Below are 26,659 nucleotides of genomic sequence, written 5' to 3' on the forward strand. Positions count from 1 at the left end.
ATTCACAAGCACCAGAGTGATGATGGTTTGTTCCAGGCAGCAATAGAACCTGTGCCGCTTGGCATATGCTAAGGTTATCCTGGGAAGTAGAGTCATTAAATGCACAGTAACATGGCATTTTATTCCTGGGAAGTGGCTCTTTGTGGAGAGAGTTCCCCCAGATTTTTGAAGAGGTACAGAACTCTGTTTAGATTTTCCTTGCAATGCAAAAAACCCTGGGATTCCCAAATGCATGCTGTATAATGCCAGTGATTTCAATGGGACTTATCCTAGATAAGTGTGCATAGGATTGCAACCTCCACCTCCAAAATCAGCGAGGAGATCAGGCCAAGGCTGGTGCAAAAGCAGTTAAATTTATTCTTGCATTCTTGCACACCCAGCTTATATTTTCAGGTGTTGTATCTGGCAAGAACAATGTATTCAATTAAACTGTCTTCTAATAATTTCATATCTAGTTAAACTGGCTGAAAAACAATGCTCTCCATCATTTAAATTGTCTTCTGCTATTTCACATGGAGCAGCCTTCGCCAGTCACACAGGTAGAGACTTCACAGCGCAATTTATCTTCATGGACGTACTGCTATAGAATTACTTCTCCTCCAAAAGCCTGGTGCCTTAATAAAAGCTGTCCCTCTGGTGGATAAAATGTTTTATTGATAGTACAAGAGTGATCAACTGAATTTCCTTCATTTTCTGATTTGTTTTGGAGAAACTTTCCCACCCACCTTCCCAAACATTTCCCCCCTTCTTTATATAAATTTGAGGGATTACTTCCAATTGAAGAGTTACAGTGTCCTTATTAAAGGCACCAATTACCTGCTCATGTCATATCTTCCAAGTTTGGGCACAAATAACACTATTAATATTCTGTACCAATTTCACATAATAAATGGCCTTTCTTTGATATTTCTCAGCAGGATAGTTTTCCATTACCACATTGGATTTATTTATGGATATTCTCAAAAATCTGCATAAACACACAATGAATACCCAACTACAGAAGTTACAAACACACACACATGCTGGTCTAGATTTGTCTTTCGGGATTTTCAAAATCAAAAATCCCTAAAGCTGCAATCCTGACTCCACTAAACTGGGACTAAGTCCCATTGAACATACTTTTGAGTAAACATGGTTAGGATTGCTTTAAGGCATTCCTACAGAAACCCCACTTCATTTGCATAATCACAGCAAATATGCTTTTAAATTTTAAATTTTAATGTAATGTAATTTTCTTTTCTTTTCCATTTTTCAACATTTACGAGAAAATCTTCATGCTCTGTTCCATCTTGTTTCCATTGCCCTCCTTCCCTTTCTTCTTTGCTTCTAACTGCATTCATTTATTTTGGGGGGTATATCAGTCACCTTTACATACTTAAAATGTGTGCTCAAGATGCTTCACAGGTGTAATAAATAAATAAATAAAGATAAAATTCTAAAGAGTATCAACAATTACATCTTTAGGCATACACTTAAAATTTTAGGTGTCTACCTAAAAACAGTATACTTTTAAAATGGTAATGATATTAAAGCTTTTGCAGATGACCTAGTTTTGACCCTGCAGGAGCCAGAATCTAGTACGAAAAGAGTATTACAACTGATTCAGGACTTTGGTCGGGTGGCGGGATTTAAATTAAATAAACAGAAAACTAAGGTGTTGGGAAAAAATTTGACAGATACAGAGTCAGAACGGTTTCAGAGAGAAACAGAACTAACTGTGGTTAAAAAAGTAAAGTACCTAGGGGTAAATATAACAGCAAAAAATCTGAGTCTATTTAAGGATAACTATGAAAAATGTTGGTCTGAAATTAAGAGAGACTTGGACAGTTGGACAAAACTGAAGCTTTCTTTGTTAGGCCGAATTGCTGCTATTAAGATGAATGTATTGCCAAAAATGTTGTTTTTGTTTCAAACACTACAGATTGTGGACAAGACGGAGTGCTTCCGGAAGTGGCAGAAAGATATTTCTAAATTTGTCTAAAACAAAATAAAAAAATTCCTTCCAGTAGCACCTTAAAGACCAACTGAGTTAGTTCTAGGTATGAGCTTTCGTGTGCATGCACACTTCTTATCTGAAGAAGTGTGCATGCACACGAAAGCTCATACCTAGAACTAACTCAGTTGGTCTTTAAGGTGCTACTGGAAGGAATTTTTTTATTTTGTTTTGACCATGGCAGACCAACACGGCTACCTATCTGTAACTAAATTTGTCTGGCAGGGCAAAAAGCCCAGAATTAAGTTTAAGATATTAACTGATGCGAAAGAAAGAGGGGGCTTTGCCCTGCCAGACTTAAAGTTGTACTATGAAGCCGCAGCTTTCTGCTGGCCAAAAGACTGGCTACTTCTCAAGGACACTGACGTACTGGATTTGGAAGGTTTCAACAATGCTTTTGGTTGGCATGCATACTTATGGTACGACAAGGTTAAGATCAATAAGGCCTTTAAGAACCATATTGTTAGAAAAGCAGTATTAACGTCTGGACAAAATACAAAGACTTATTGGAAAACAAGACTCCGAGGTGGCTTTCGCCTCTGGAAGCTAAGGCCCGGAAAAGACCCAATATGGAGGCCAAATGGCCAAAATATTGGGAAATATTAGAAAAAGATGGAGACAATTGGAAATTGCAGAGTTTGGAGAAAATGAAGGATAAAGTGCGAGACTGGTTACATTACGCTCAGATTAAAGAAGTTTTTAAAAATGACAAAAAGTTAGGGTTCCAGGTGGAGAAATCGAAATTAGAAACAGAATTGTTAGAACCAAAGACTAAGGTACTATCTAGAATGTATAACTTGCTGTTAAAATGGAATACACAAGACGAAATGGTTAAATCGGCTATGATAAAATGGGCACAGGACATTGGGCACAACATCATGTTTGAGGACTGGGAAAGGTTATGGACCACTGGGTTGAACTTCACCGCATGTAATGCTCTGAAGGAAAATGTAATGAAAATGATATATAGATGGTACATGACCCCAGTTAAACTTGCCAAAATATACCATTCGTCTGATAATAAATGTTGGAAATGTAAAGAAAATGAAGGAACATTCTTTCACCTCTGGTGGACATGCCCTAAGGTGAAGGCCTTCTGGGAAATGATATATAATGAACTGAAAAAGGTATTTAAGTATACCTTCACTAAGAAACCAGAGGCCTTCCTCCTGGGTATTGTCGGCCAGAAGGTGCTAAAGAAGGATCAAACATTTTTTATGTATGCAACAACTCCCTTGATCCCTGTCCTTGGCCATGCCAGTTGGGGCTGATGTGAGTTGGAAATGATTAATGGTTCCTCAACATCCCAGAAAAAGTGACAAGTGGGGTACTGCAAGGTTCTGTCCAGGGCCCTTTGTTGTTCAACGTCTTTTTAAAAGACTTGGACGAAGGAATTGAGAGAACGCTCATCCAATCTGCAGATGACACCAAACTTGGAAGGGTAGAAGACAGAATCGGGACCTATTGGAGAATTGGTTCTAAACTAACAACATGAATTTTAATAGGGACAAAGGTAAGGTTCTGCACTTAGGCAGGAAGAACCAGCTGCACAAACAGAAGATGGGGGACAGCTGGCTTGGCAGCAGTACATGTGAAAAGGATCTAGGGGTCTTAGTAGACCATAAGCTCAGCATGAGTCAACAGTGGGATGCAACAGCAAAAAAGCTAATGCTATTCTAGGTTGCATCAACAGAAGTATAGTGTCCAGCTCAAGGGAAGTAACAGTACCACTCTGTTCTGCCTTGGTCAGACCACACTTGGAATACTGTGTCTAATTCTGGGCACCACAATTTAAGAAGGATGTTGACAAGCTGGAACGTGTGCAGAGGAGGGCAACCAAGGTGAACAAGGATCAGGAAAGTAAGCCTTATGAGGAGCAGTTGAAAGAGCTGGGTATGTTTAGCCTGGATAAGAGGAGGAGTTGAGTTATGATAGCCATATTCAACTATCTAAAGGGCTGTGTCACATGGAAGATGGAGCAAGCTTGGACTAGATGACATAGCTGTCAACAGTTCCCTTTTTTAAAGGGAAATTCCCTTATTCTGAATAGGATTCCTAGCATGAAAAGAGAAAAGTTGACAGCTATGCTAGATGACCCTTGGGTCCCTTCCACCTCTACAATTCTATGAAGGACACCTGGAGCACCAAAGGTAAGCAAATCCTGCTCCACACCTTTGAATCATGTGTTGCAGACTCAGTTAAATGCTGAAAAATTACATTTTCAAAGATGTGGCGGGGGGGGGGGTATCTCATGATGCCTGGGGAATCTAGATCTCCTTAATGCAAGATAAAAGAATTGCACCCCAGTAATTCCATTCCACAAGTGTTTTCTCTGTCTCCTCTTCACCCAAAATGCAACAAATAAATTAACATTCAGAGTGAAAATCACCAAGAGCCACTTCTAAGGCTTCAGTTTTAAGCTCCTTGCATGTCACTACTGATCTGCAGAACAAACTGGAAAGTTGAGCATGTGTAATGAATCCAGAGTCATGTGTTGGTGTAAGGGAAACTCAAGTTATTTCAGGATTCCTGTTTCTCTATAGTACTCAAATTAGAATTTGCACATTGGCCATTGTAGCGAGGGGCTCATAAACTTTTCCCAAATTAAGCATGTCACTTACCCATCATTAAAAAAAGAGATGCATCTCTCAAAAAGAGTTCAAAGAAAGGGCTCGGATTTGCTTACTTATTTGCATTGGCTAAAGTTGCATAAAAATGCAATTACCATAGTGCAAATAGAAATACAATGCATCACACCACAGTATGGAGGACCAGCTGAGATGTGCGCTTGCTCAAGCCTCTTGTCTTGGGTAGTTCTCTGGCTGAAGGTTGACTCTCATGAATGTACTATTAAAATAGGAGTCATGTGTGGCAGACCTGTTCTCCCAGAGAGTCCGGATCTTAATTTACTAATCTCCCAACTTCAGGATTGACACGCAAGGAGAGATGTAGCACTTGGGGACAGTCATAATCTCATAGCAAAGGGCAGATTTTTCTCCCTTTTGATGAAAACATCACAAACCACCCCAAAATTGTTCCTCACTATGAACCTCACCACTCAAAAAAAACAAAACCCCCATCAACATTGCAGTACTGTTTACACTTGGATCCCTCATACTGGTTCAGGACTTTGGAGAGGGTAAATGACCCTTCTAACTTTGAACTTTTCCTTGCTGCTGTTTAGTCGTTTAGTCGTGTCCGACTCTTCGTGACCCCATGGACCAGAGCACGCCAGGCACTCCTATCTTCCACTACCTCCCGCAGTTTGGTAAGACTCATTTTTGTAGCTTCGAGAACACTGTCCAACCATCTCGCCCTCTGTCGTCCCCTTCTCCTTGTGCCCTCCATCTTTCCCAGCATCAGGGTCTTTTCCAGGGAGTCTTCTCTTCTCATGAGGTGCCAAGTACTGGAGCCTCAGCTTCACGATCTGTCCTTCCAGTGAGCACTCAGGGCTGATTTCCTTAAGAATGGATACGTTTGATCTTCTTGCAGTCCATGGGACTCTCAAGAGTCTCTTCCAGCACCATAATTCAAAAGCATCAATTCTTCGGCGATCAGCCTTCTTTATGGTCCAGCTCTCACTTCTATACATCACTACTGGGAAAACCATAGCTTTAACTACACGGACCTTTGTTGGTAAGGTGATGTCTCTGCTTTTAATGATCCTGTCTAGGTTTGCCATCGCCTTTCTCCCAAGGAGCAGGCGTCTTTTAATTTCGTGACTGCTGTCACCGAACTTTTCCTTAGTTTTTACTATATGAAAAATATACAAATTATTAAAATATGAGCTTCTGTTGAAATATATTTACTTGTGCTTCTGGACCTGTAATTAATTGTAAACTTTTGCAGTTGGAAAAGATTGCTAAATAATGCATTTACAGAGCTTAAAAAAACTGATATATCTGTTATTGACCTAGTTTGCTTGCTGTAATTACACAGTAAGGAAAGATTTACGTGAGCAAAAATAATGTTATTAAAGTGACTCTGTTTAGAAGAGAAAAAAAGGAATTATGCCCCAAGCTTAATGACTGCTGCCATGACAATGAAGGAACCCAACTTGACAAAACCTTTACTCACATGAATTGTTTTTAGTCACATGTTAGCTTCACCTCACTTTTCACTGGATTGAGTGCCGTAAGTCAGAATTTGCCTCAACGTTCAGTTCTAACCACAGGAAATGCTTAAAACTATCCTAACCAGGGTTTGCGCCACACAGTGTTGGAATCGGCCCTTTAGTGTGATGGTTCCTATCCTTTACAACTTCCCCAGACACCTTTTCTATTGGGCTTTCGGCACCTGTTGAAGACATGCCTTTTCAGCAAGTCCTTCATGGGAAGCGATTCATAAATGAAACAAACAAACAAATAAGAGCTGTAATAATGATTTTCTCAAATGTGGTTCATTTATGATCTTTTCCTCCTATGTCCTTTTGAAGGTCAGATGTATGGCTATTGTTGAAAGAGCTTTTTCTGTGGCCCCTAAACGTTAGAGCTCACACCCTAGGCATGTTTGCCTGACACCATCTTTATTCTTTCTAAAGGGCCAGGCAAAGTCTGCCCTGTTCTCTTGTGCTTTTCATGGAATTATCGGTACCTCTCTCTTCTCAAATCCTCTTCAGAGGGAGTAGTGTTTCGTGGTATTTAAGATCCTTCAATGAGGGTGCTTGGATGTCACAGAAAACATAGTGAATGGTTTACTGTGTATGCACCATCATATGAATGGGGAAGGAATTCAATTCGCTTTTTAATGTGAACCTGCCTGATTTACATTTCCTGGGGGGGGGGGGGTGAACCACAAAGCAGCTATCCTTTGAAATTTGCACTGCTCTGATGGTTCTCCAACCAAAAATTGTGTACAAAATGGGGGAAAGCATATGTATCTATGAATGAAGTAAACATACAAAAAATTGCATTGTGCAATTAGGCAAAAGTATTTGCAAAAATATGTATAGTAAGCAGGGTTGCATAGAAGAATGTGAATAATTAGGGGGTTGCCTGTACTACAAGCAGCTATATTTCCCCCCATCTCGGTTTAGGACTAAGGGCCAAGCACATTCACTATTTGATCACTCCAGGGACTGGTAGTGACTTGTGCATGTGAATGGACCGTCTCAGATGGAACTTCAGTATCACCTCTCCCAACCATGTTTTTTCAATGTTGCACCAACACCAGAGGTGTCTGTGCAATCCAGGATTCCTTGAGAACCACAGCATGCCCTCTTTCTTGGAATACTGTGTACAGTTCTGGCCCTCTCACCAAATAGGGGAGAGTAGAGCTGGAGAAAGTTCAGCAAGGGGCAACCAACGTGACCAAAGGGTTGGAGCAAATACCTTATGAGGAAAGGTGAAAACATCTGGAGCTTCTTAGTTTCAAAGAAAAGTGAGTAGTGGTGTATAAAGTTGGGCATGGTATAGAAAAAGTAGATAAGTACCGCCTACACTAGGACTTGGGGTCATCCAATGAAGCTGAATATTGGAAGATTCGGGAAAAGACAAAAGGGGATCTCTCTTCACACAGCGAATAATAATAATAATAATAAATAGTTAAACTGTGGAATTCACTCCTGCCTGCTATAGTAATGGCCACCGACTTTAAAAGGGGTTCAACAAATTCATAACAGATAAGACTATCAGTGGCTACTAGCCAGGATGGATATGTTCACTCTGCACTGTTGGGTTCAATATGTCTCTGAATATCAGTTGCTGTGAATCAGTGTGGAGAGAGAGCTGTTGACATCATGTTTCGCTTGCATAGATGTCTGGTTGGTGACTGTGAGAACAGGATGCTGGAAAAGAAGATCCAGCAGAGATCTTCAGATATAGTGCCTCCCTGGACATTCGCTGCAGAACCTTCTGTGCTTAATCCTCGACTGCGTACACCCCATACCTTCAAAGCACATGACTTCCCCCAAGGAATCTTGGGAACTTTTATTAAGGGTGCTGGGAACTGCAGCTTTTGCTTGTGTTCTAGGAAGCTGCCTTGTAGCAGGTCACCCTATTAGTGCATCTAAGACAGTGTCATTAGACTTCCGGCAGTGGCTCTCCAAGGTCTATGGGAGAGGCAGAGATCTTTCTCATTATCCACTACCCATTTCTGTAAACTGGAGTTGATGGGAACTGAATTGGTTCCAAGTCTAGTTGCTGTACTTTCCCATATAACCTCCTTTTAATCCATTTGTACTTCTCCTAGGGCCCTTGTATTTACGGCTTAGGGCCTTCGTATTTACGGGACTGGCTCTCCTGGTGTGCCCCACAGAGGACCTTAAGGTCCATGAATAACCATAGTTTAGAGGTCCCGGGCCCTAAGGAAGTCAGATTATCCTTCACCAGGGCCAGGGCTTTCTCAGTGATGGCTCCGACCTGGTGGAATGCTCTGTCCCATGAGACCAGGGCCCTGCAGGATTTAACCTCCTTCCGCAGGGCCTGTAAGACAGAGCTATTCCTCCTGGCTTTCAATTTGAATTTAGCCTGATCTTTTATTCCCCTTCCTTCCCCCCCCTCCCCTTTTTATGAAGTTTACCCGCTCTGGGATCCCACAGCTAATTCTCCCCTGGCCTCCTTGCTGGCCCAAATAGGACTAATTTAGCCAGCTAGCCCTGGTGATCATCTAATGTTTATTGGCTGGATTTCCCCCTAAATTGATTTTAGAACTTTATTGTTATTCACGCTTTTATACTGTATTTTATGCTGTTTTTTGTTGTATCACAATTAAATGTTTTAAATTTGTTGTTAGCCGCCCTGAGCCCGGTTTTCTGAGCCGGGAAGGGTGGGGTATAAATAAAAAAAATATTTATTTATTATTTATTTACACCATTCTGCTCTGTCCCTTATTTCTCCTGCTTTGATAACTTCTGACCTTCAGCCCCAGTCTGTAACCACACCATGTCATCATCTGGGTCACTGTTTGACTTGTACGTTTGAACACTTCCAGATTCTGCAAGGCACAACCGGTCAGGGATGTAGCGTGGGGGGGGGGGAGAGACAGGGGATATAGCCCCTGGTACACAATTTTGTGAACCAGGCACACCCATTCAGGGATCCCTGTTCCACCCTGCCTGCTGTTGGTTGCCAAGGTTGTCTTGCCACCCTGTGCCACCCTGCCTGCCAAGGTTGTCTTGCCACTATGTCCCCGGCCCCCTTGCTGAATGGCCGCCCTGTGTGGGCGGGCAGGCAAGCGGCACAGAGCAGCCCCAGAAACCCTCCATGGTGTCATTGCTGAGTGCTGGGCTGGCACTGCCGGTTTTGTTCACCCTCCTCACCCTGCCCCCTGTCCTGCCCAGTACATGTGCATGCATGTGCACATGCCCCGGGTGCCAGCAAAGGACGCAACACCACCGCAACCATTCTCTTACAAAACACCTCTATGTTGTCTTTATTACTCATGCACTGACTGTCCAAACAAAGGAGTTTCGCTTCGTGTCTTTCTCCCTCATGCTCACACTGTGATTCCTCAGGACAATATATACATAATGCCTTATCAATATTTCAGGTATTCCAACTTTTGCCTGACTTGTCCAGCCAATCAAAAATATATTGATGTCCAGAAATTATAAGAACAAAATGCTACTACAACAGGCATCCATTGGTGTGAATGATATATTTTTACCTCAAGGGAACCTTCAGCTCGATCAAAAAGAAACCTACTTGATTTCATTGAGTCTGAGTTTGTCGTAAGTTTGCTTAAGATTCCAGTCCTAAAGAGGAAAATCCCACTGTTTCTACAATCTGGTGACCCGCTGCCTCCTACACACACTCCATCAGTCCTCAGAGCTGTCATTTGCATGGGCTACTGTGCATAGTTGCTAATGTTAGATTGCTTTTGTAGCTTAGGGATGTTTTGTTGTTTGAGTGTGTTGTCACTTGCTTTACACTACCTCTAAGCATATGATAATGTAGGGAGAAATATCGCATTTACTAAAAGTTCACAGACACAATTTGCAGTTATTTCCTCCACAGGAGTGACAGCACAAAGTACTGCCGCAATCGTGGAAATTGCTGCAACGGGGGACCAGTGTGCCGATAGCTCATGCAATACTTTTTCCATGCAATTACAGTTGCACATGTAGCCTGCAGTAATTGTGCTGAGAAAATGGCTGTGGAAATGGTTTCGTTGTCATAAAGTTGAGTGGTGACCACCCACAAACTTTCTTTACCTGCCTAGTGTCTGTAGAATCCAAGTCTAACATAGCAGAAAAGCCAGAGAAGTCGTCTTCTTCTTTATTACCCCTTTGTCTTATGCAGGGATCAGAGATAGTAGAAGGCCACTTTTCAACAGCCAAATTACCTTGGTCATACATTGTAACAAGGCTATTATAGACTACAATCCCATGCATAGGTACTCATGTATATGTCCCGCTGAATCGATGCAACTCAGCCACACACAAGTGACAGCAGGACCAAATCCATAATCTTATATTGCTCCCCAAAATACAATACAAATCACAACCTGGCCAATGTTTTCATTTTTTTTAAAATAGACACCATGAAACATTTAAGCCACGAGCATTGAGGACCTAGATGCCTGATTACAATAATAAGCAAACGACGAGCACAGTTTTACATGCTTTCAAACAGAAACCAGCATTTGCTACGAGAAGAGAAATGGCCTTACCATGCAATGCATCAGGAGGAGAAAATCGCCGAGCATGCTGCAGAGATTAAGCTCAGCATGGCATCCAGATTCCCTTTGGAATGCGTGAAGATTGTCCAACCCATCCTTCCCAGCCAAGCGGACAAGTTTTCTCTAGGCTTGAATTCTTCACCAGGAGTCAGAGCTTTCAAGTGCATTGTACTTTCTTCATTGAGAGGTATGTTTCCTCCAGTTACGTTTCAGCTCTGCAATGCCATTTCCAATCAGCCTTGAGAGGTTCTTCATTCCGAGATCTGTGCTGTCATCAGAGACTCCAAAGGAAAGGGAGGAGGACAGAGAGAGAGAGAGAGAGAGAGAGAGAGAGAGAGAGAGAGAAGTATTTTAGTGAAGCTCTGGAGTAGCTAACAAAAAAGGAGGAGGGTGCATCTCCTTTACTCCACTGCAACAAAATTTTGCCCATCCCCCCTACAAAGAGGCAATTATTTTCTAATGAACAAACTTTCGCAATTCCCACATAGTGCATATTCTGTAATTGCAGCTCAGTTTTGCACTGCCGACAAATGACTTCCCTCTGCTTTAAAAGAAGATTAAAACAAGAAACTCCCCGCTTCTCCTTTCCTAACCTGTGTTAGGTCAGGCGTTAGAAATTCTGCCTTCTCTTTAGAAAGCGGTTGGGATAAGAGAGGCGACAAATTCGCCGGAAAGGGGAAATCCTCCAGCCGAGAGAAAAGGCCGCAGGCTGATTCACTCTGGGGCTGCTTACTCTGAATTCAAAAGAGAGATGATCCAAAGAACAGTGATCCTTAAGAGAGGGAGTGATGGAGATGTGGGAGAGAATAACCAAGGTGATTGAGATTCTGGAGTCAGATACTTGTTTATTTCCTTGACATCTGATGGGAGGGCGTTCCACAGGGTGGGTGCCACTACCAAGAAGGCCCTCTGCCTGGTTCCCTGTAACCTCACTTCTCACAGAGAAAGAACTGCCAGAAAGCCCTTGGAGCTGGATCTCAGTGTCCAGGCTGAACAATGGGGGTGGAGACGCATACATTTCAGGCATACATCTTCTTATCATTGCTTGTTCCTTTCACTTGAAGATGCTGGAAATTTAACATGGGGCCCTGGCCTACTAACTCACTGTCACAGATCACAGCACTGATGCCTTGCCTCTGCCTGCTGTTGCTGCCCACCAACTCAGAAGAGTATTCAATAATAGAGTTTTGCCCAGATCCCCTTCAAAGTGACTGGAAAGCTCAGACACAGAATTAAGCCTTTGTAGTTATGCTAAAAGCAGTGCTGTCTGATCAGCGCTGACAAGTGACAGGTTCCTCTCACTGGCAGTTTCTCCATTTGTGGAATGCCCCCCCCCATTATTTTGTTTGTTTGTTAAATTCATGGAGAAAAGGCTATCAGTCTCTTGATACTATGTCTCTTGATATCAGTTGCTGCGAATCACAAGTAGGGAAAGTACATTCACATGCTGCTTGCAAGTTTATGTTCACATATCTAATAATAGGTATCTGAAGAAGTGTGCATGCACACGAAAGCTCATACCAAGAACTAACTTAGTTGGTCTTTAAGGTGCTACTGGAAGGAATTTTTCTATTTTGTTTTATCTAATAATATGTATTCATTAAGTTGCAAATGAAGTAAATGTGAATGTGAGGCTCCTACTCAGGTAAAACAGTTGAATCATTTGGAAGGAAGTTCAAAGAATTCTGACTAAAATTTAGCCAAATTACATGGTTTGGCTCATCTGCCACCACTGCATTGCAGCCAATGGAAGTTTACTTTCCAAATTCGGAAAGCCGCATTCAAAGCCCAACCACTGTATTTCAAGAGGAGTTTGCAGTATTTCTCTTAGACATTAGCCGGGTTCCATGGAACTGCCATTGGTTTAGTACTGTTAACTTTGATGGACAGTGACTCTCCAGAAGCTCTGGCAGAGAGACTCTTCAGTGCCCAGTAGCTAGGGATGGGTGCCATCAGTTCATTTCTGGAGCTAGTCACTGTCACATGCATTCATTCATAAGTGGCTTCACTGCTATTTCCACATTAAAATGCAAACAACAACAATACAGGGGAAAAACTGCTGGGAAAATCACATTTAAACATGCACTTTCTCACAAAATAACAATTTCTAAACATAGTTTATTTATAATATTTTCATATTTCATATTCTAATATTTTCTCTTGAGAGTCCCATGGACTGCACGAAGATCAAATATATCCATTCTTAAGGAAATCAGCCCTGAGTGCTCACTGGAAGGACAGATCCTGAAGCTGAGGCTCCAATACTTTGGCCACCTCATGAGAAGAGAAGACTCCCTGGAAAAGACCCTGATGTTGGGAAAGATGGAGGGCACAAGGAGAAGGGGACGACAGAGGACAAGATGGTTGGACAGTGTTCTCGAAGCTACTAACATGAGTTTGACCAAACTGCGGGAGGCAGTGGAAGACAGGAGTGCCTGGTGTGCTCTGGTCCATGGGGTCACGAAGAGTCGGACACAACTAAACGACCAAACAACAACAACAATATTTTCATCCAACTCTACAATTCTATGATTCTATGATTATCTATAACAGGGGTGGGTCACAGGATCTGGGTGGTAGGCCAAATTCTTACCTCCACATTCAAACCCCGCAGGCTAAGTTTGACACCTAATGTCACAATGACATCACATGACCCATTTTTGCCTTTGCAGGGTGGGGAGGAAGTGTGCCGTTCTTTCCACACTCCAACAATAAGCTGATTGTCAGCACTGGGGAAACTGTGCACACTCTTCCCAAGTGCCGACAGACAACTGATTGTTGCTGCCAGAGAAGTGTTGTGCAAGGGGCTTTGCAGGCAGTGCTGATCAGTAAAGCCCTTTTCACCCAAGACCTGCTTTTACTTGCCCAACAGCTGGCACCATATATTAATCTCCCAATACTGTTTTTTCCCAATGTCTTCATTTTCCCAATCTTAAATTTATTTCTCCACATTTTGTGGCATTTGCAAGAAGAAGAAAATCCTCATGAAGATTCATCAGCTTTTAAGTGCAAAATTCTCCTAATGAACACATTATTGTATGTACTTTTAACTAATAATGAACTAACACATTTCTGCAAGAAATTTCCCATGATAAAGTGCATTTTTGTATATTGCTTTCCCCAACATATGTATTCTTCTGCACATACACACCCAATATATACATTTGGTACATATTGTTTGACTGGAGAACCGCATTGCAAAATTCAGAGAAGTATGAATTCCAAAGGATAGCGACGTTTCACTTTGCGTGTTGTTTCAAGAAGTGTTAATTGGGAATTACCCCATTAAAATGCAAACAAAAAGTACCGTATTTTTTGCACCATAACACTCACTTTTTTCCTCCTAGAAAGTAAGGGGAAATGTCTGTGCGTGTTATGGAGGAAATGCCTACGGGTGGCATGCCTACGGATTTTCCTCCTCTAAAAACTATGTGCGTGTTATGGTCGGGTGCGTGTTATAGAGCGAAAAATACGGTAATTTTGCCTCCATCTCTACTCCCCCATCAGTCACCTCAAAGTAAGGTTAAGTGCAACAAAGCTCTATACCACACACATGAGAACATCACCTAAATTTCACATACACACACGTGCATACGCACAAACGATAATATTCATATGCAATTTATTTTTTCATTAATTGGTAGAGAATGAATAAGAAAAAGCTGTAGTCAGAGTGCTGAGAGCTGTTAGGAGACCCCTGTTTCCTGCCCAGAGCTACAATTCTCAGAGTGGTTGTCAATTCCTCTTCCTCACAGAGAACTCTAGGAACTGTAACTTTCTGAAGGGACTGGTGGTCTGCATAGCAGTGAAAATCAGCTGATTATTTGGTCTTATGAAGTGCAATGCATGGGTCAACTCACCTCAAAAATATAGAGTCAGAAAAGATCTAGAACCAAAGTGACCAAGGGGATGGAGTTACTCTCCTACGAAGAAAAACTGCAGGTTTTGGGACTTAAGAGGTGACATGATAGAAGTTTATAAAATTATGCGTGGCATGAAAGAAACACCAGAATTCACAGACACCCAATGAACCTGAAAATTTGAAGAGTTGGGACAGATAAGTTATTTCTTTGCACACAGGAAGCAATGGTGGCCACCAACTTAGATGGCTTTCAAGGAGGATGAGATTAATTCATGGAGGAGAGGGCTATTGATGGCTCCTTGTCATGATGGCTATTCTCTGCCTCCATGTTGGAGGAAGCAATGCTTCTAGATACTAGTTGCTGGAAACCACAGGAAAGGAGATCACTCTTGTGCTCAAATCCTGCTTGTAGGTTTCCCACAGACATCTGATTGGCCCTAGTGAGAACAGGATGCTGGACTTGATGGCTTGACCCAGCAGGCTCTTCTTATGGTCTTACGTCTTTACAAGCATCAATGATCAACTGATTACAAGATGATTACATGATTACATGAAGACATAGCTTTTCTTGGAAAGGCCTTCTTAGGAGAAACAACAGCTGCCAGTCAGCATCCCTCAAGAAGAACAAAGAAGAATTTGCCTCCATTCCTGGAATTTCCGCCCCTCTCTTGGAGAACCATCAGAACGTCCACACCATTTCACAACTGTGTGAATGGGTCAGCAAAATGTGTGTGAGGGGTTGAGTTCATGCTCAGCATTAGCCCCGGACAGGCCTGGGCAGAGGTGGGGCAGCAGAGTACACTTGCTCCAGGCCTCAGAGGGGTGCTGCTGGACTTACACAATCATGCCACTCACCACCTGGCCCAGGGCGGAGCCTGACAGGCCTATAAGAACTGCTGCTGCAGCTACCACCCAGAAGGACTCCCCTGCTCAGCGCCTGAGGGCCCCAGTCCTGCCACTCACCACCTGGTCTAGGGTGGGGCCTGATGGGCACTATAAAGGACTGCTGCCACCGCTGCTGCTGGACAGAGAGGGCTGTTTTGTTTTGTTTCTGTTTTTTGTTTAAATTGCTGCTATTTTTTACCTATGTCATTTTAAACTGTGATATTAATGCTGTATTCTTAGTTTTAGATTTTGATTTATGTGGAAATTGTTTCCCATTTGGTTGTGTATCTTCTTGATGTGGTTTATTTATTGTTTATAACCTTTGTAATTATGTAAATCTTGTCATAGGGGGATGCGGGTGGCGCTGTGGGTTAAACCACAGAGCCTAGGACATGCTGATCAGAAGGTCGGCGGTTTGAATCCCCGCAACGGGGTGAGCTCCCATTGCTCGGTCCCTGCTCCTGCCAACCTAGCAGTTCAAAAGCAGGTCAAAGTGCAAGTAGATAAACAGGTACCGCTCCGGCGGGAAGGTAAACAGTGTTTCCGTGCGCTGCTCTGGTTCGCCAGAAGCGGCTTATTCATGCTGGCCACATGACCTGGAAGCTGTACACCAGCTCCCTCGGCCAATAAAGCGAGATGAGCGCTGTAACCCCAGAGTTGGTAACAACTGGACCTAATGGTCAGGGGTCCCTTTACCTTTAAATCTTGTCATGCTGTAAGCCACCTTGAGCATTGTTTTTTTAACTGTGGGAAGGCGGCATACAAATAAAATGATGAAATGCCAAGAGTGCCCTGTGCCTCCTAGCCGGCAGGGGACTCTTGCCCTGGTATCAGATAAGCTCTGCATGGTCCTGGGCCTGGGCCTGGGCCTGGAAAGTGTGAAAAGAACACTCACAACTATGTTTTACAGTCATAGAGTCAGAGAATTGTAGAGTTGTAATGGACTGTATGGATCACTTAGTTCAACGCTCTGCAATGTAGGAATAGGCAGCTGTCATACATGGAGGCTGGCAATGCTATTTTTCTAGAAGAAGAAGTGCCAGAACTCACCATGAATGCCTCCCTTGTTGTTTTAGAATGACAATGGTGCCCACCTGAGAGGTGCCAGAACTGAGTTCTGGTGAGTTCCGGCTGGAAAAAAGCTCTGGGAGCAAGGGGTGTAGGTTGGAAGTGATAGACAAGCTAGCTCACATGAAAACTTGACTACCATTGTTCAACTTCTCATTCAAATTCTCATGCCAGAAGGTGACACGGCACACAGTTTAGAAGCCACTGTCCTAACTAAATTGCACTTCAGTTTAGAAGCCATGTTTTTGGAATGCTTTAGTACAACTCAGTCTCGGCTTTGAAGAACAGTGGATTCAGGAAGTTGGCGAGATTAGACTCCATCGGACAATATCAGTGTAATATCATGTGAAGGGAAAAGAAGTACACCCTCAGCATTTAGAGATAGTGGCTGAAACTGCCGTACAGACTTCTGGGAAAAGATTTATAATGAATTGAAAAAAATGTTGAAATATACATTTATAAAGAAACCAGAGGTCTTTCTTCTTGGAATAACAGGTTTGGAATTGCCCAAGAAAGATGTTAAATTATGTTTGTATGCCACAACTGCTGCTCATATTTTGTTAGCTAAAAAGTGGAAAACCCAAGAATTACCAACAGTAGAAGAATGGCAGATGAAGATGATGGATTTTTCGGAGCTAGCCGACCTAACCGGAAGAGTCCACGACCAGAAGGAGGAGGAATATCAGGAAGAATGGAATAAATTTAATGATTATCTAGTTAAATTTGTTAAGTTAAATTAACCGGAAATAGCTTGCAGATATTTAATCAGGTTTAGGATTTTGTTTATGTTAGGTGATGAATTAATATGTTTAATTATATAAGGTGAAGATTTAAGGATGTTAATGTTTAAGTTAAATTTTATAAAAATTAGGATTTGGAAAACCGTTAAAAGGACATGCAATGAAATTCAACAAAGGGGAAGCGAGGAAGTCACTTAACAAAGTTAATAACTGTAAATTTCAATAAGGCTATGATTTATGTTTGTTATGTTTGTTTGTCTTGTGTGTTTGTTTGTTTACAATATTGTGAAAACCAATAAAATTTTTGGAAGAAAAAAAAAGAAACTGCCGTACAGTCTTCAAGCCTCCAGTGTTCAACTATGTATAGAATAACACTAAAACTAGAAAAAAGCAGTTCAGTGCAAAATATTTTACTGCAACTGAGTCAATATGGAAAAGAAATGAAAAATTAAAAAAAAAGCAGAACACTTATCATCTGAGTTAAGCAGCTGTGTTTAAATTACACTTACTGTTCAATACCTAATTATTTCATGAAGCTGCAGATCAAGCCTTGCAAGGAAGTATCACATACCTCTGCACATACCAGCCACAGCCAGAGTTTGCTGACCTAAGTTACACTCCTAATAGGCAATTTCTGCAGTGTTTCAGTGCACTATTCATACTGCTTCCCTTGGCCGAACCTACTTCTGCTCCAGCAATGCTCCCCCAGGGGTGATCTGGAACAGCGAATGGCCATTAAAGGCTGCATGTGGATAGCAGAGGCATAATTTGATTGCAGAAATTCTGCATCCTATTTGCGCGCGGAGAAGTTGTGCTGGGGATAGGGGCTTTCCGCCAAACTTCTCCAGAGAGAGGAGGAATTCTCCAACAGCTTCTCAGGGATGGGGTTCATCATCAGCATAGTAGCAGTTACAAAGCTTCTTCCTTTTTCCCTAATTGGTGGGTTTCTTAAGGTTGGTGCTGAAGCAGCGACTGCGCTGGCAGCCTGGCCATCATTTAAAATCCTCCACTGTGTCTTGGATCTCTCCCTGTTCTAAGGCAACTGTCCCCAAAAGGGGGGAGAGAAGTGAATAATATTTGGGGGGGGGAATCTGCAAAGCGGCCTCCTTTTTTCCAGGTGAGGAGAAAAGAGGAAATCTCAGACTTTTTCCTCAGAAAAACACCTTCTGGGAAATTTAAGATAAGCTCTCATGGATTAGGTGCCAGAACTGGGAATGGCATCCCAGAATTTTGTGAGCTGATGAGGGTGAAATTAGATTATGGTGCAAATGAATGAATGAATGAATGAATGAATGAATGAATAAAGTGCACGAGGATCTCCTTTTTTAAAAGAAAAATAAGTTCAAAGCAGCTGTTAGGAACCTGCATAAGAATAGGTCCAAGATGCTGCGGAAAGAGATACTGACAGCTTTTAAGGGCATTTTTTGGTTTGAAGAAATGATGCAAGTGACTCCCCCTATTCTCTAGCACGATATCCCCACATATCCCCATTTCCCTCACTTATAAAGCTGTTTTTAACTTCTTTTATTCTTCTTATTTTTAAAAAGAGTGGGTGATCTTCATCATATATTTCCAGTCTCATCTAGCAGTACCCATAGAACATTTCTTCACGGGATCAGATGTGCTTGAGTAAAGTCTGCCTTGAGTCCCTCAACTTGCCTGCATGGGAAATAAGCATAAAAGCGGGGCCTTAGTCCCCTGTAGATGGCAAAACAAAGGGGTCCCCCCTTTGATTACACAACTACCTTGGCAGGGAATAAAGTTAGCCATTCCTTTCACAAGCATTCCAAGAGGTTCACTGGTGTGAGCATGCTTTTTGATGCAGCCTACTCTACTAGTGGCTCCCCTCTCTCCATCATGCACCTACTTACGAGATCCCAAGGGAAGCAGATGCATTGTGCCATCAGCAACATGGGGCTGCATCAGCAGTGGGAGCCCCACGCAACCCAATGCGATCCATCAGCAAAGTGAACGTTGCAGAGGACACTGGGGCAGAGCCCTCAGACCATGTGCTGGCGCAAGTGGCTTCTGAGCTAAGAGGTGTGCCCCAGCCTTCCCTGCTATGTTGCAAAGGTTCCTGTGGTGCATATTTCATCTCTCATGCTCCAGGCAAACACCACCACCCACCACCACCCCTGAAGCAATGCTGAAACTAAGAGGGTGCCTAAGCAGCCTTTGCAACATTGCTGAAATTGCCTCTCTGATTTTCTGTAGCGGTCTCTCACAGGCAACAAAACGTCTCACCCCATCAGTCAAATGCAAAAACGTAATAAATGTCGTAATCCTCAACCACTGTCTCTCTTCCCTTTCTTATGCACCCTTGTTTTGAGTACGGGGCTCCCATGTGCTTCTCCTCTCCTAATAGCACCACATATTGAGAGTTGCACATGGAGGGGGGCTGTGTGTAGGAAAGGGTCTGAATCAGGCCCATAGCATTGGACCAAATTATATTATTCGCATTCCCATTGCTTCTTTTCTAAGTAGATTTTGTTTTTAATCTTATGAAAGAGACGTGTCAGTCTGCAGAAGTAATAAGGATGAATTTGCAGAATTTCCATTCCAAACATCATATAAGAATCAGATTATCTCTGAATACGATGCAGTGATGTATTTGCACATCCTCTGTTTGTTGTCGAAGCTCATTGGGGAAATGATCATCTTCCTGTACAACCATGTAATAAGACAGGACATGCAATGTGCGAATTCACTGAATCTCAAGAGTGATCATCTGCCTGAAATCCTTTTCACCCTAAGCAGATTTGTACTTCAAAAAAGAGAGAAAACTGTCCAGTAAGTTACCCAAATTAACAGTTGTAACTGCTGCATAAATACACACACATTATTATTATTCTTTAACTTAGTGCAAATGCCCAAAAGGCAGAGAGAGAGAGAGAGAGAGAGAGAGAGAGAGAGAGAGAGAGAATTGCATCAGGTTACTGGAGAAGAAAACAGCTATCCTCTCAATAAGTCTTATTAAAGTTTAGTTAAGCTCCCCATTATTGGCTTAAAATCATGAACAGGAAAATAACTTCTCTTCAAGTTTCTATGCACTGAAAATTGTAGAAATTTGGGGATATCTTCTTTCATTGGATTAGCTTCTAGGAAAGTATACATCTGTGTGTGTGTGTGTGTGTGTGTGTGTGTGTGTGTGTATTTCAAATAATGCAGTCGAAAAAATCAAAACATGTTGCAAGGCTGAGACTTTAATATTAATGCTCTGGCTGTCAGTTTTGTGCTCTGCTCCGTTTCACTGTGCTGAATAGTATTATTCAGGCTTCCAAAGTTTATTGAAATGATTTGGTTGAGTACTAGATGTAAAGGGATGGGAAATGGAATTTAGGAAATCGCTTTTCAAAAATGCTTTTAAGGAATCTGTGCTCATGAAGAGCATGAAAGGACTTAATCTTTCTGAAGCACTGTTCTGTGCAACTGTTTTCATCTTTGACAAACTTTCTTGACTGAATCTTTTTTTTTCTTTTTGAAATGTCTTAATTTGATGCAAGACATTTGGAAATTAGCAGAATAGTGATACTAAGGTTGCAGTCCCAAGCACACTCAGCATGATGCTGAGCACAATGGGACTTAGCATGCCTAGGATTCCGGCACACTTTTTAAAAAGTAAGTAGCAGCAATACTGCTAGGATTTACTTCTAGGTAAATGTGACTAGAATCAAACATGTGAGGTCACAGTCAGGAAACTTCCATGGAACTAAACCTGCTCCACTGACTGGTTTGTGGAATAGTTTACTCAGAATCCCAGCTGATGTCTATTAGGAAATAAACCATGCCAAAGCAATCACGTTCCTACAGTACATCCAGATTGCTGCTTTCATAATTGAGAAATATGATATGACATGATGTGACTCTTGTTTGCTTGCCTATATCTCTATATTCCACAGTTAATCAGCTACTAAGTTCATATTAAATTCTTCCTATTTTAACATCTCACTTCCTTTCCTCTGCTGATCATGAGGTGGCTTTTTAACGTGTGCCCTCCGTGAGATGGGGTGCTAAATGGCTTATGCGGTGCAGAAACGATAACAGCTTTGCCTGCTGTTAATTAAGCATACAGCTATTCATATATTTTAGTTATAATTTTTCTCTGTCAGCATGCTTGTGTGCAGATCGCATAACTAAAATGCAAACCAGTATTTGAATTAATTACTTTCCACAATCAACTATACTTTCTCCCTTGTGGTATCGCTATAAAATTAATAATTTTGCTCAACACTGCCTCTGGGTTATTTTCCTAAAAGGCTACCCTAAAGATTCATCTTACACCTTTAAGATTCATATTGAAAACCATGAAAGTGCAACTAAAAAACTGAGGTGTTTTAATTCGAATGGCATTGGGGTGTGTGTGTGTGTGTGTGTGTGTGTGTGTATACATATATGCGCACAAGAGTAATTTTCAATTTTTCTTAGCAAAAGAACCAATGATCACCTGTCACTGCAAATAGCATTCTCTATTAAGGCATTATTAGCACATCCCTCACTCATGCAGTAGTTCTGTAACTGATCCAAGTTGAATAGCCCAGATTAACCATAAACCCATTAAGAATCTTCATGTTGATCCAGAGACTACATTCAGCTTATCAGCATTTAAAATGCCACCGAACAGAAACCTAGTTAATGGGGAGGGGGGGGGGGAGAGAATCCTGGTGAAACAAAAACTTGATGGTTGCAAAAAGCAAAGATTGAGAAAACGAACTGGAAGGATGTGCTTGAGCAATCACACAGCCTGTTCCCATGCATGTTTATTTGGAAGTAAGTCCCACTGACTTCACTGGGGCTTACCCCCACATCACTGTGCAATAAGGATCCAGTCAAAATTTGCCAGGATACTTGTAAATACAGACCTCCTCTTAAGATAAGGTCCACCTTTGTAACATGCTTGCTGGGCAGCTGTGCCCAAGTTCTCACAATGAAAACAGCTAAAATGTATTAATGAAAAATGTACAACTCGGGCATGAATAATCTGTCTTGCAAGTATTACCAAGATAGCACTGTGCAGCTAAAAACTAGCGTCATGCAATTTCCTCCGAAACAACAACTGCCCCCCACTCAAACCCCCATTCAGTTTGTTTGTTTTTTTAAAAAAGAAGAAGAAGAAGAAGGGTCTTAAGACTCACATATTCCACTTGGAAGAGATGTTAAAAGTTTAAGCCATCGTCTTTTGCAGTGCTGCTCATCCTGTCCACAAAATCAGCCCTTCACATTTATCTTACATGGAAAGCAAATAATGACATTCTCTCCAGCTCTTATCCTCCTTGGTAAGTGACAGCTCTTTACGGACACCGGCAGCCTTGCTGAAGTATTATTGTAATCCATCCGAGCTTCCCAAGATTGCTCAGGAGATTGAGTCTGAAATATACATCATCTTTAGTTTCGCAAGCTGCTCAGTGCTTTCCCCCTGCCGTGTGCCTTCCCCCTCCTGGATGCCTGGATATCTCAAACTGGATGTAGCACAGGCTTGGCTATTTATACAGCGTTCTGCACTGCCTGGAACACAGAAGGAGGAGAGCAAATGAAACTGAACTCTTCAGAGATGAAAAATGCTCTCACATGCCCGGGCATTTCCCATATCAAATGGTATTCATTTTTTTCGAAGTGGAAGGCAGCCCCTGGGTTCAAATAGAGCCAAGCAAGCACACAGATATATATATATACACACACACACAAATGGTTTGGTTGGTTGGAGAAGCAATACGGAATGATACAGAGAAACAAGCAGCAGCTTAGTGAGCATCAGGAAGGGATGGGCATCTTGTGATTGCTTTGAATTTAATGCTCCTCAAGGGGAGTTTGTTTGTTGTTTGTTGTTGTTTAAAAAAGAGACCTCTACAAATACAGCGAAACCTGTCTCATGGAGTGAAAATCTGTTGGCTCAGCCAAGTTCTTCTGGCAAAGTTATACAGCATGTGTATATTTACTTTTGCTGATTTTCTCGGCATTACAGCCACAGTTCAACAACAACGGGATTTACTCACCAGATGTATCTTTTCTCCCTCCTCGAGAAAGATGAAGAAGAACAGGATCTGGGGGGGAAATATTGCCCTGGTCCTGATTTGCTGAAGTCAATAAGGCCATTGACCAAAGGCAGGAGCACCTTTGTTCTGTGATAATAAGGGTCAGACGAAAGGCCAAGATGCCCTGACATGATTCCTGGTAACCTTTTGATAGCCAAGTCTTCTATCCAGCAGAGATTACATTTTGCACTATGCCTGAGGGCAGTGTGCTAGCTTATTTGTTAAGGGGCAGGGGAACACAGCCCTGTCTTCCAAAAGAAGGAAAAGGCTCAGGGACCTCAGGAAGAACAACTGAGGGGCTCTCACTGCTTTCTTCTCACTTTCCCCAACATAGGAGCCAACTCCTAGGGGTCAAAGTCCCTTTGCCTCCCTCCCCCAATAAAATATTTGAAGCCCCCCCCCAAGTTGATGGACATTGCCATTCAAATGGTGTTGCGTGCACTGCATCATGTGATCAATTATGCAGGGCGGGACTTGCCTGCCCCCAATATTTTATTCAAGTTGGAGCCCCTGTCCCCCAAGATTTGCCACCTGAGGCAGCCACCTCACTCTGCCTAATGGTAGGACTGGCCCTCTGACCTCCTGCTACTGCCACTTCATCACATCAAGAAAGCAACTGGAATCCCATCCCAGCATTTTTAATTTGCCAGTGCAGAGTCACATGCCAGTGTGGTTCATTTGATCTCCACTGTGCAGGAAGAGAAGAGGAGCAGTGTGGTCTGAGGGCTGGACAGGTCGGATTCATACCATACATGCACATCCGCTTTCTAGTGGTAACATATCCACTATAAATTTAAAGCCAATGTGAAACTTGACTTTCCTTAAGGAACCTTGCGAATTGTATATTCTAGTAGATAGCCCTACCCTCTTTTCAGAACTACAGTTCCCAAGATCCCTTGCCCAGATGGCTGCAGTGCATTTAAATTTATAGGGTGGGCATCAAAATAGTTAACAACAGCAGTACACATAGCTGAAGAAGCCCTTTCTTGGGGTGCATTCCTGTATTGTTCAGGACTGTAATGGCTAACATGGGGTGCAAGGAATGACCTAGGAGTGTAGATATCTTTTCTCTAAAGGCATCTCCATAAGGTACATTGGGCAGAAGTCATGTGACTATACAGCCTCAGCTGGTCATAGACTGGAGGAGACCAGAAGAAGCTAAAGTCCCCCATATATGTGGACTAGGAGCACTGAACCACCAATTCAGAACTATTTGTTAGCTTGAACATGAACCTCAGGAATGTTCTTACCTTCTGAAGCACTTCCTGAGCTGGATCCCAGCCAACATAAAAACCATGTTGCCTTCTTGTTTCAAAAAGGAAAGCTGTTGATTCTTCTGTGCACAATCAACATCTGTTAGCAAGTGCTTGTAAATACGCTTTGGGGCATTAAATGCCCAGGCACATGCATAGGTGAGATAAGTGTGATGTATTTGTAGTGTGAGATCACTGCTAATATAGCAAAGAGGAAATGCCAGTGTCTGAGTGCCAGTGCCAGTGCCAGTGCCAGTGTGAAGGAGAGATTCTGTTCATTCCTTTCTCAGTCACATGTGTTCCAGTGCTGGGTTGGAAAGAAGGAGAAGGGGGGGGGGGTGGAGAGAAAGAGAAAAGGGAAAAGGTATTTGCTTTTATAACTGTATACATAAAAATTGCTTCCTGGATCAGGGCAAGGTTCATTTGCTCAAGTATTCTGTTTCTAGCAGTGGACAGCCAGGTGTCTCTTGAAAGAGCATGAGTAGGGTATGAAAGTAATAGCTGAATTTTGGTGTTAAGCATCTCTGGACATGGATGCATACAATCTTTCTGCAAATGCTAAAGGGGATGAGAATTTTTATAATAATTTTTATTAATTTTCATTTATAACAATCCAATAAAAGTCACATTAATACAATACCAAATTATAATACAATTATTAAAGCCAATTATTCAATGCCAAATCAAACAATTTGGATGACTTCCCGTGCTCTGGATTTCAGGGGGTGTCGTTCTTATTCCATCCAGCTCCAAAACTCTTAATTAGTCCAAATGCAGCAGTTCCGATCTTGATTGCTTATTTTAACAGCCACTGATATGATGACTTTCATTCATATTTAGATGTTCCATATCCATTAATTTTGCAAGGGGTTTTTTATCCTGTGAGGCGGATGAGATTTGTTGCTTGTGTTTGTTCAGCATCCCCCTGCCCAACGTTTGAACCAACAGGAGAAGCTAAAAATGCTAATGTCTCAATTTATGATTTGCTTCAATTGTGAACTTTATATTTAACACTATTTTGTTGTTGTTGTTGGCCATCCAGAATTTCTTCTGAAAAACAAGTGGGAGATAAGTTTATAACTAAAGAAATAAAAGTATAGCGCTAAAGTAGCCCTTAACAAACAATACATGGCGGTACAATCCTATATGTGGCAACTCTCATAAGCTCAGGTAAATGTGAGTCTACAGCTTTAGGTTGCAATCCTAAACACATTTTGAGAAACACTTCAAGGAAGCCACCATACTTCCATTTCAGCAGAAATGAAATAGTGGGAACTGCCTGAAAGCACTTCTCAAAAGCACTGTTTGCAGCAGCTGTCCCCTCTTCTTCATTTAAAGGAGAAGCAGGCAGCTGCTGCAAACAGCACTTTTGCAAAGCCTTCGAGACATCCCTGCACTGCACACTCCCAATTTAGGCTGAAATGAGCACAGGGCCTGTTTCATAGCCTTGCAACTATCCCCATACTCTCCTATTAAACCTCCAAGACTAGGAGTTTAAAAGGGAAGGGCGAGACTTGCAAAGGTGCTCATTTGACAGGTAAATGGCCTCACTCACCTGTCATAATTTACCCTCAAGGCAAAATAAGGATTTAGCCTGTGGAGTCACGAAGCTTTCTCACTCCTGCTGCAGGGGAATAACTTCCCCAAGGAACTGTATCAGTGATATCACAGGCATTACCCAATAGGGTCCTGAGACAGTCACACACTCACCTCACAGGCAAGATTTCAGAAGCAATATCTGCGCTAGTGAAGGGGCTGGTGGGGAATTGCATATAACTTATTTATAATATTTTTGGAGGTGCACATTCATTTTGTAAAATGGATGGAAAACAAAGCAAATGAGACCCATTTGTTTCATTTGTCTTAGTTATGGGAACAGATGGGGAAGCAAATGAATGAATGGAAATTCATTTTTCATTCATTTTGACCATTTTATCCCCTCCCTCCCAAACAACTATTGGGATGAAAACAGTCTGGAGCAGCGGGAACAAGTCACAGAAAGGTGACAGGGATCAGAAACTGACACATTTGCTTATTTAAGAAATTAATACCACACTTTTCAAGAAAGCTTCTCCGCAAAGTGGCATACAACGATACCGAAACGCACAAGAACAATACAATATACAAGAATAACATATTCATTCCATGACCAAATAAGGATAAATCCAGCAGCCAACAATAAAACAATAAGCTCTGGTCACTCCAGCTCA

General features: G+C 42.1%; 1 protein-coding gene across 4 annotated transcripts in view; it reads right to left on the reverse strand.

The window, feature by feature from the left end:
• TUNAR (transmembrane neural differentiation associated intracellular calcium regulator) overlaps positions 1 to 22,785 on the reverse strand; it is a 58,812-nt gene extending 36,027 nt beyond the window's left edge. The window contains exons 1-2 of one of the 4 annotated variants that reach the window (XM_081867358.1): positions 22,300 to 22,780; positions 10,604 to 10,875 (exon numbers count right to left, since the gene is read on the reverse strand). In XM_081867358.1, the coding sequence (XP_081723484.1) occupies positions 10,604 to 10,639 (36 nt within the window). In that variant the 5' untranslated portion in view covers positions 10,640 to 10,875; positions 22,300 to 22,780. Of the gene's footprint in view, positions 1 to 10,603; positions 10,894 to 22,299 lie in introns of all 4 variants that reach the window. The other 3 variants (XM_081867357.1, XM_081867359.1, XM_081867360.1) reach the window with 3 other exon arrangements.
• Between the last annotated feature and the right edge of the window lie 3,874 nt (positions 22,786 to 26,659).

The sequence above is a fragment of the Podarcis erhardii genome, assembly GCF_964252035.2.
Source record: "Podarcis erhardii genome assembly, chromosome: 1".
NCBI classification, from domain to species: Eukaryota; Metazoa; Chordata; class Lepidosauria; order Squamata; family Lacertidae; genus Podarcis; species Podarcis erhardii.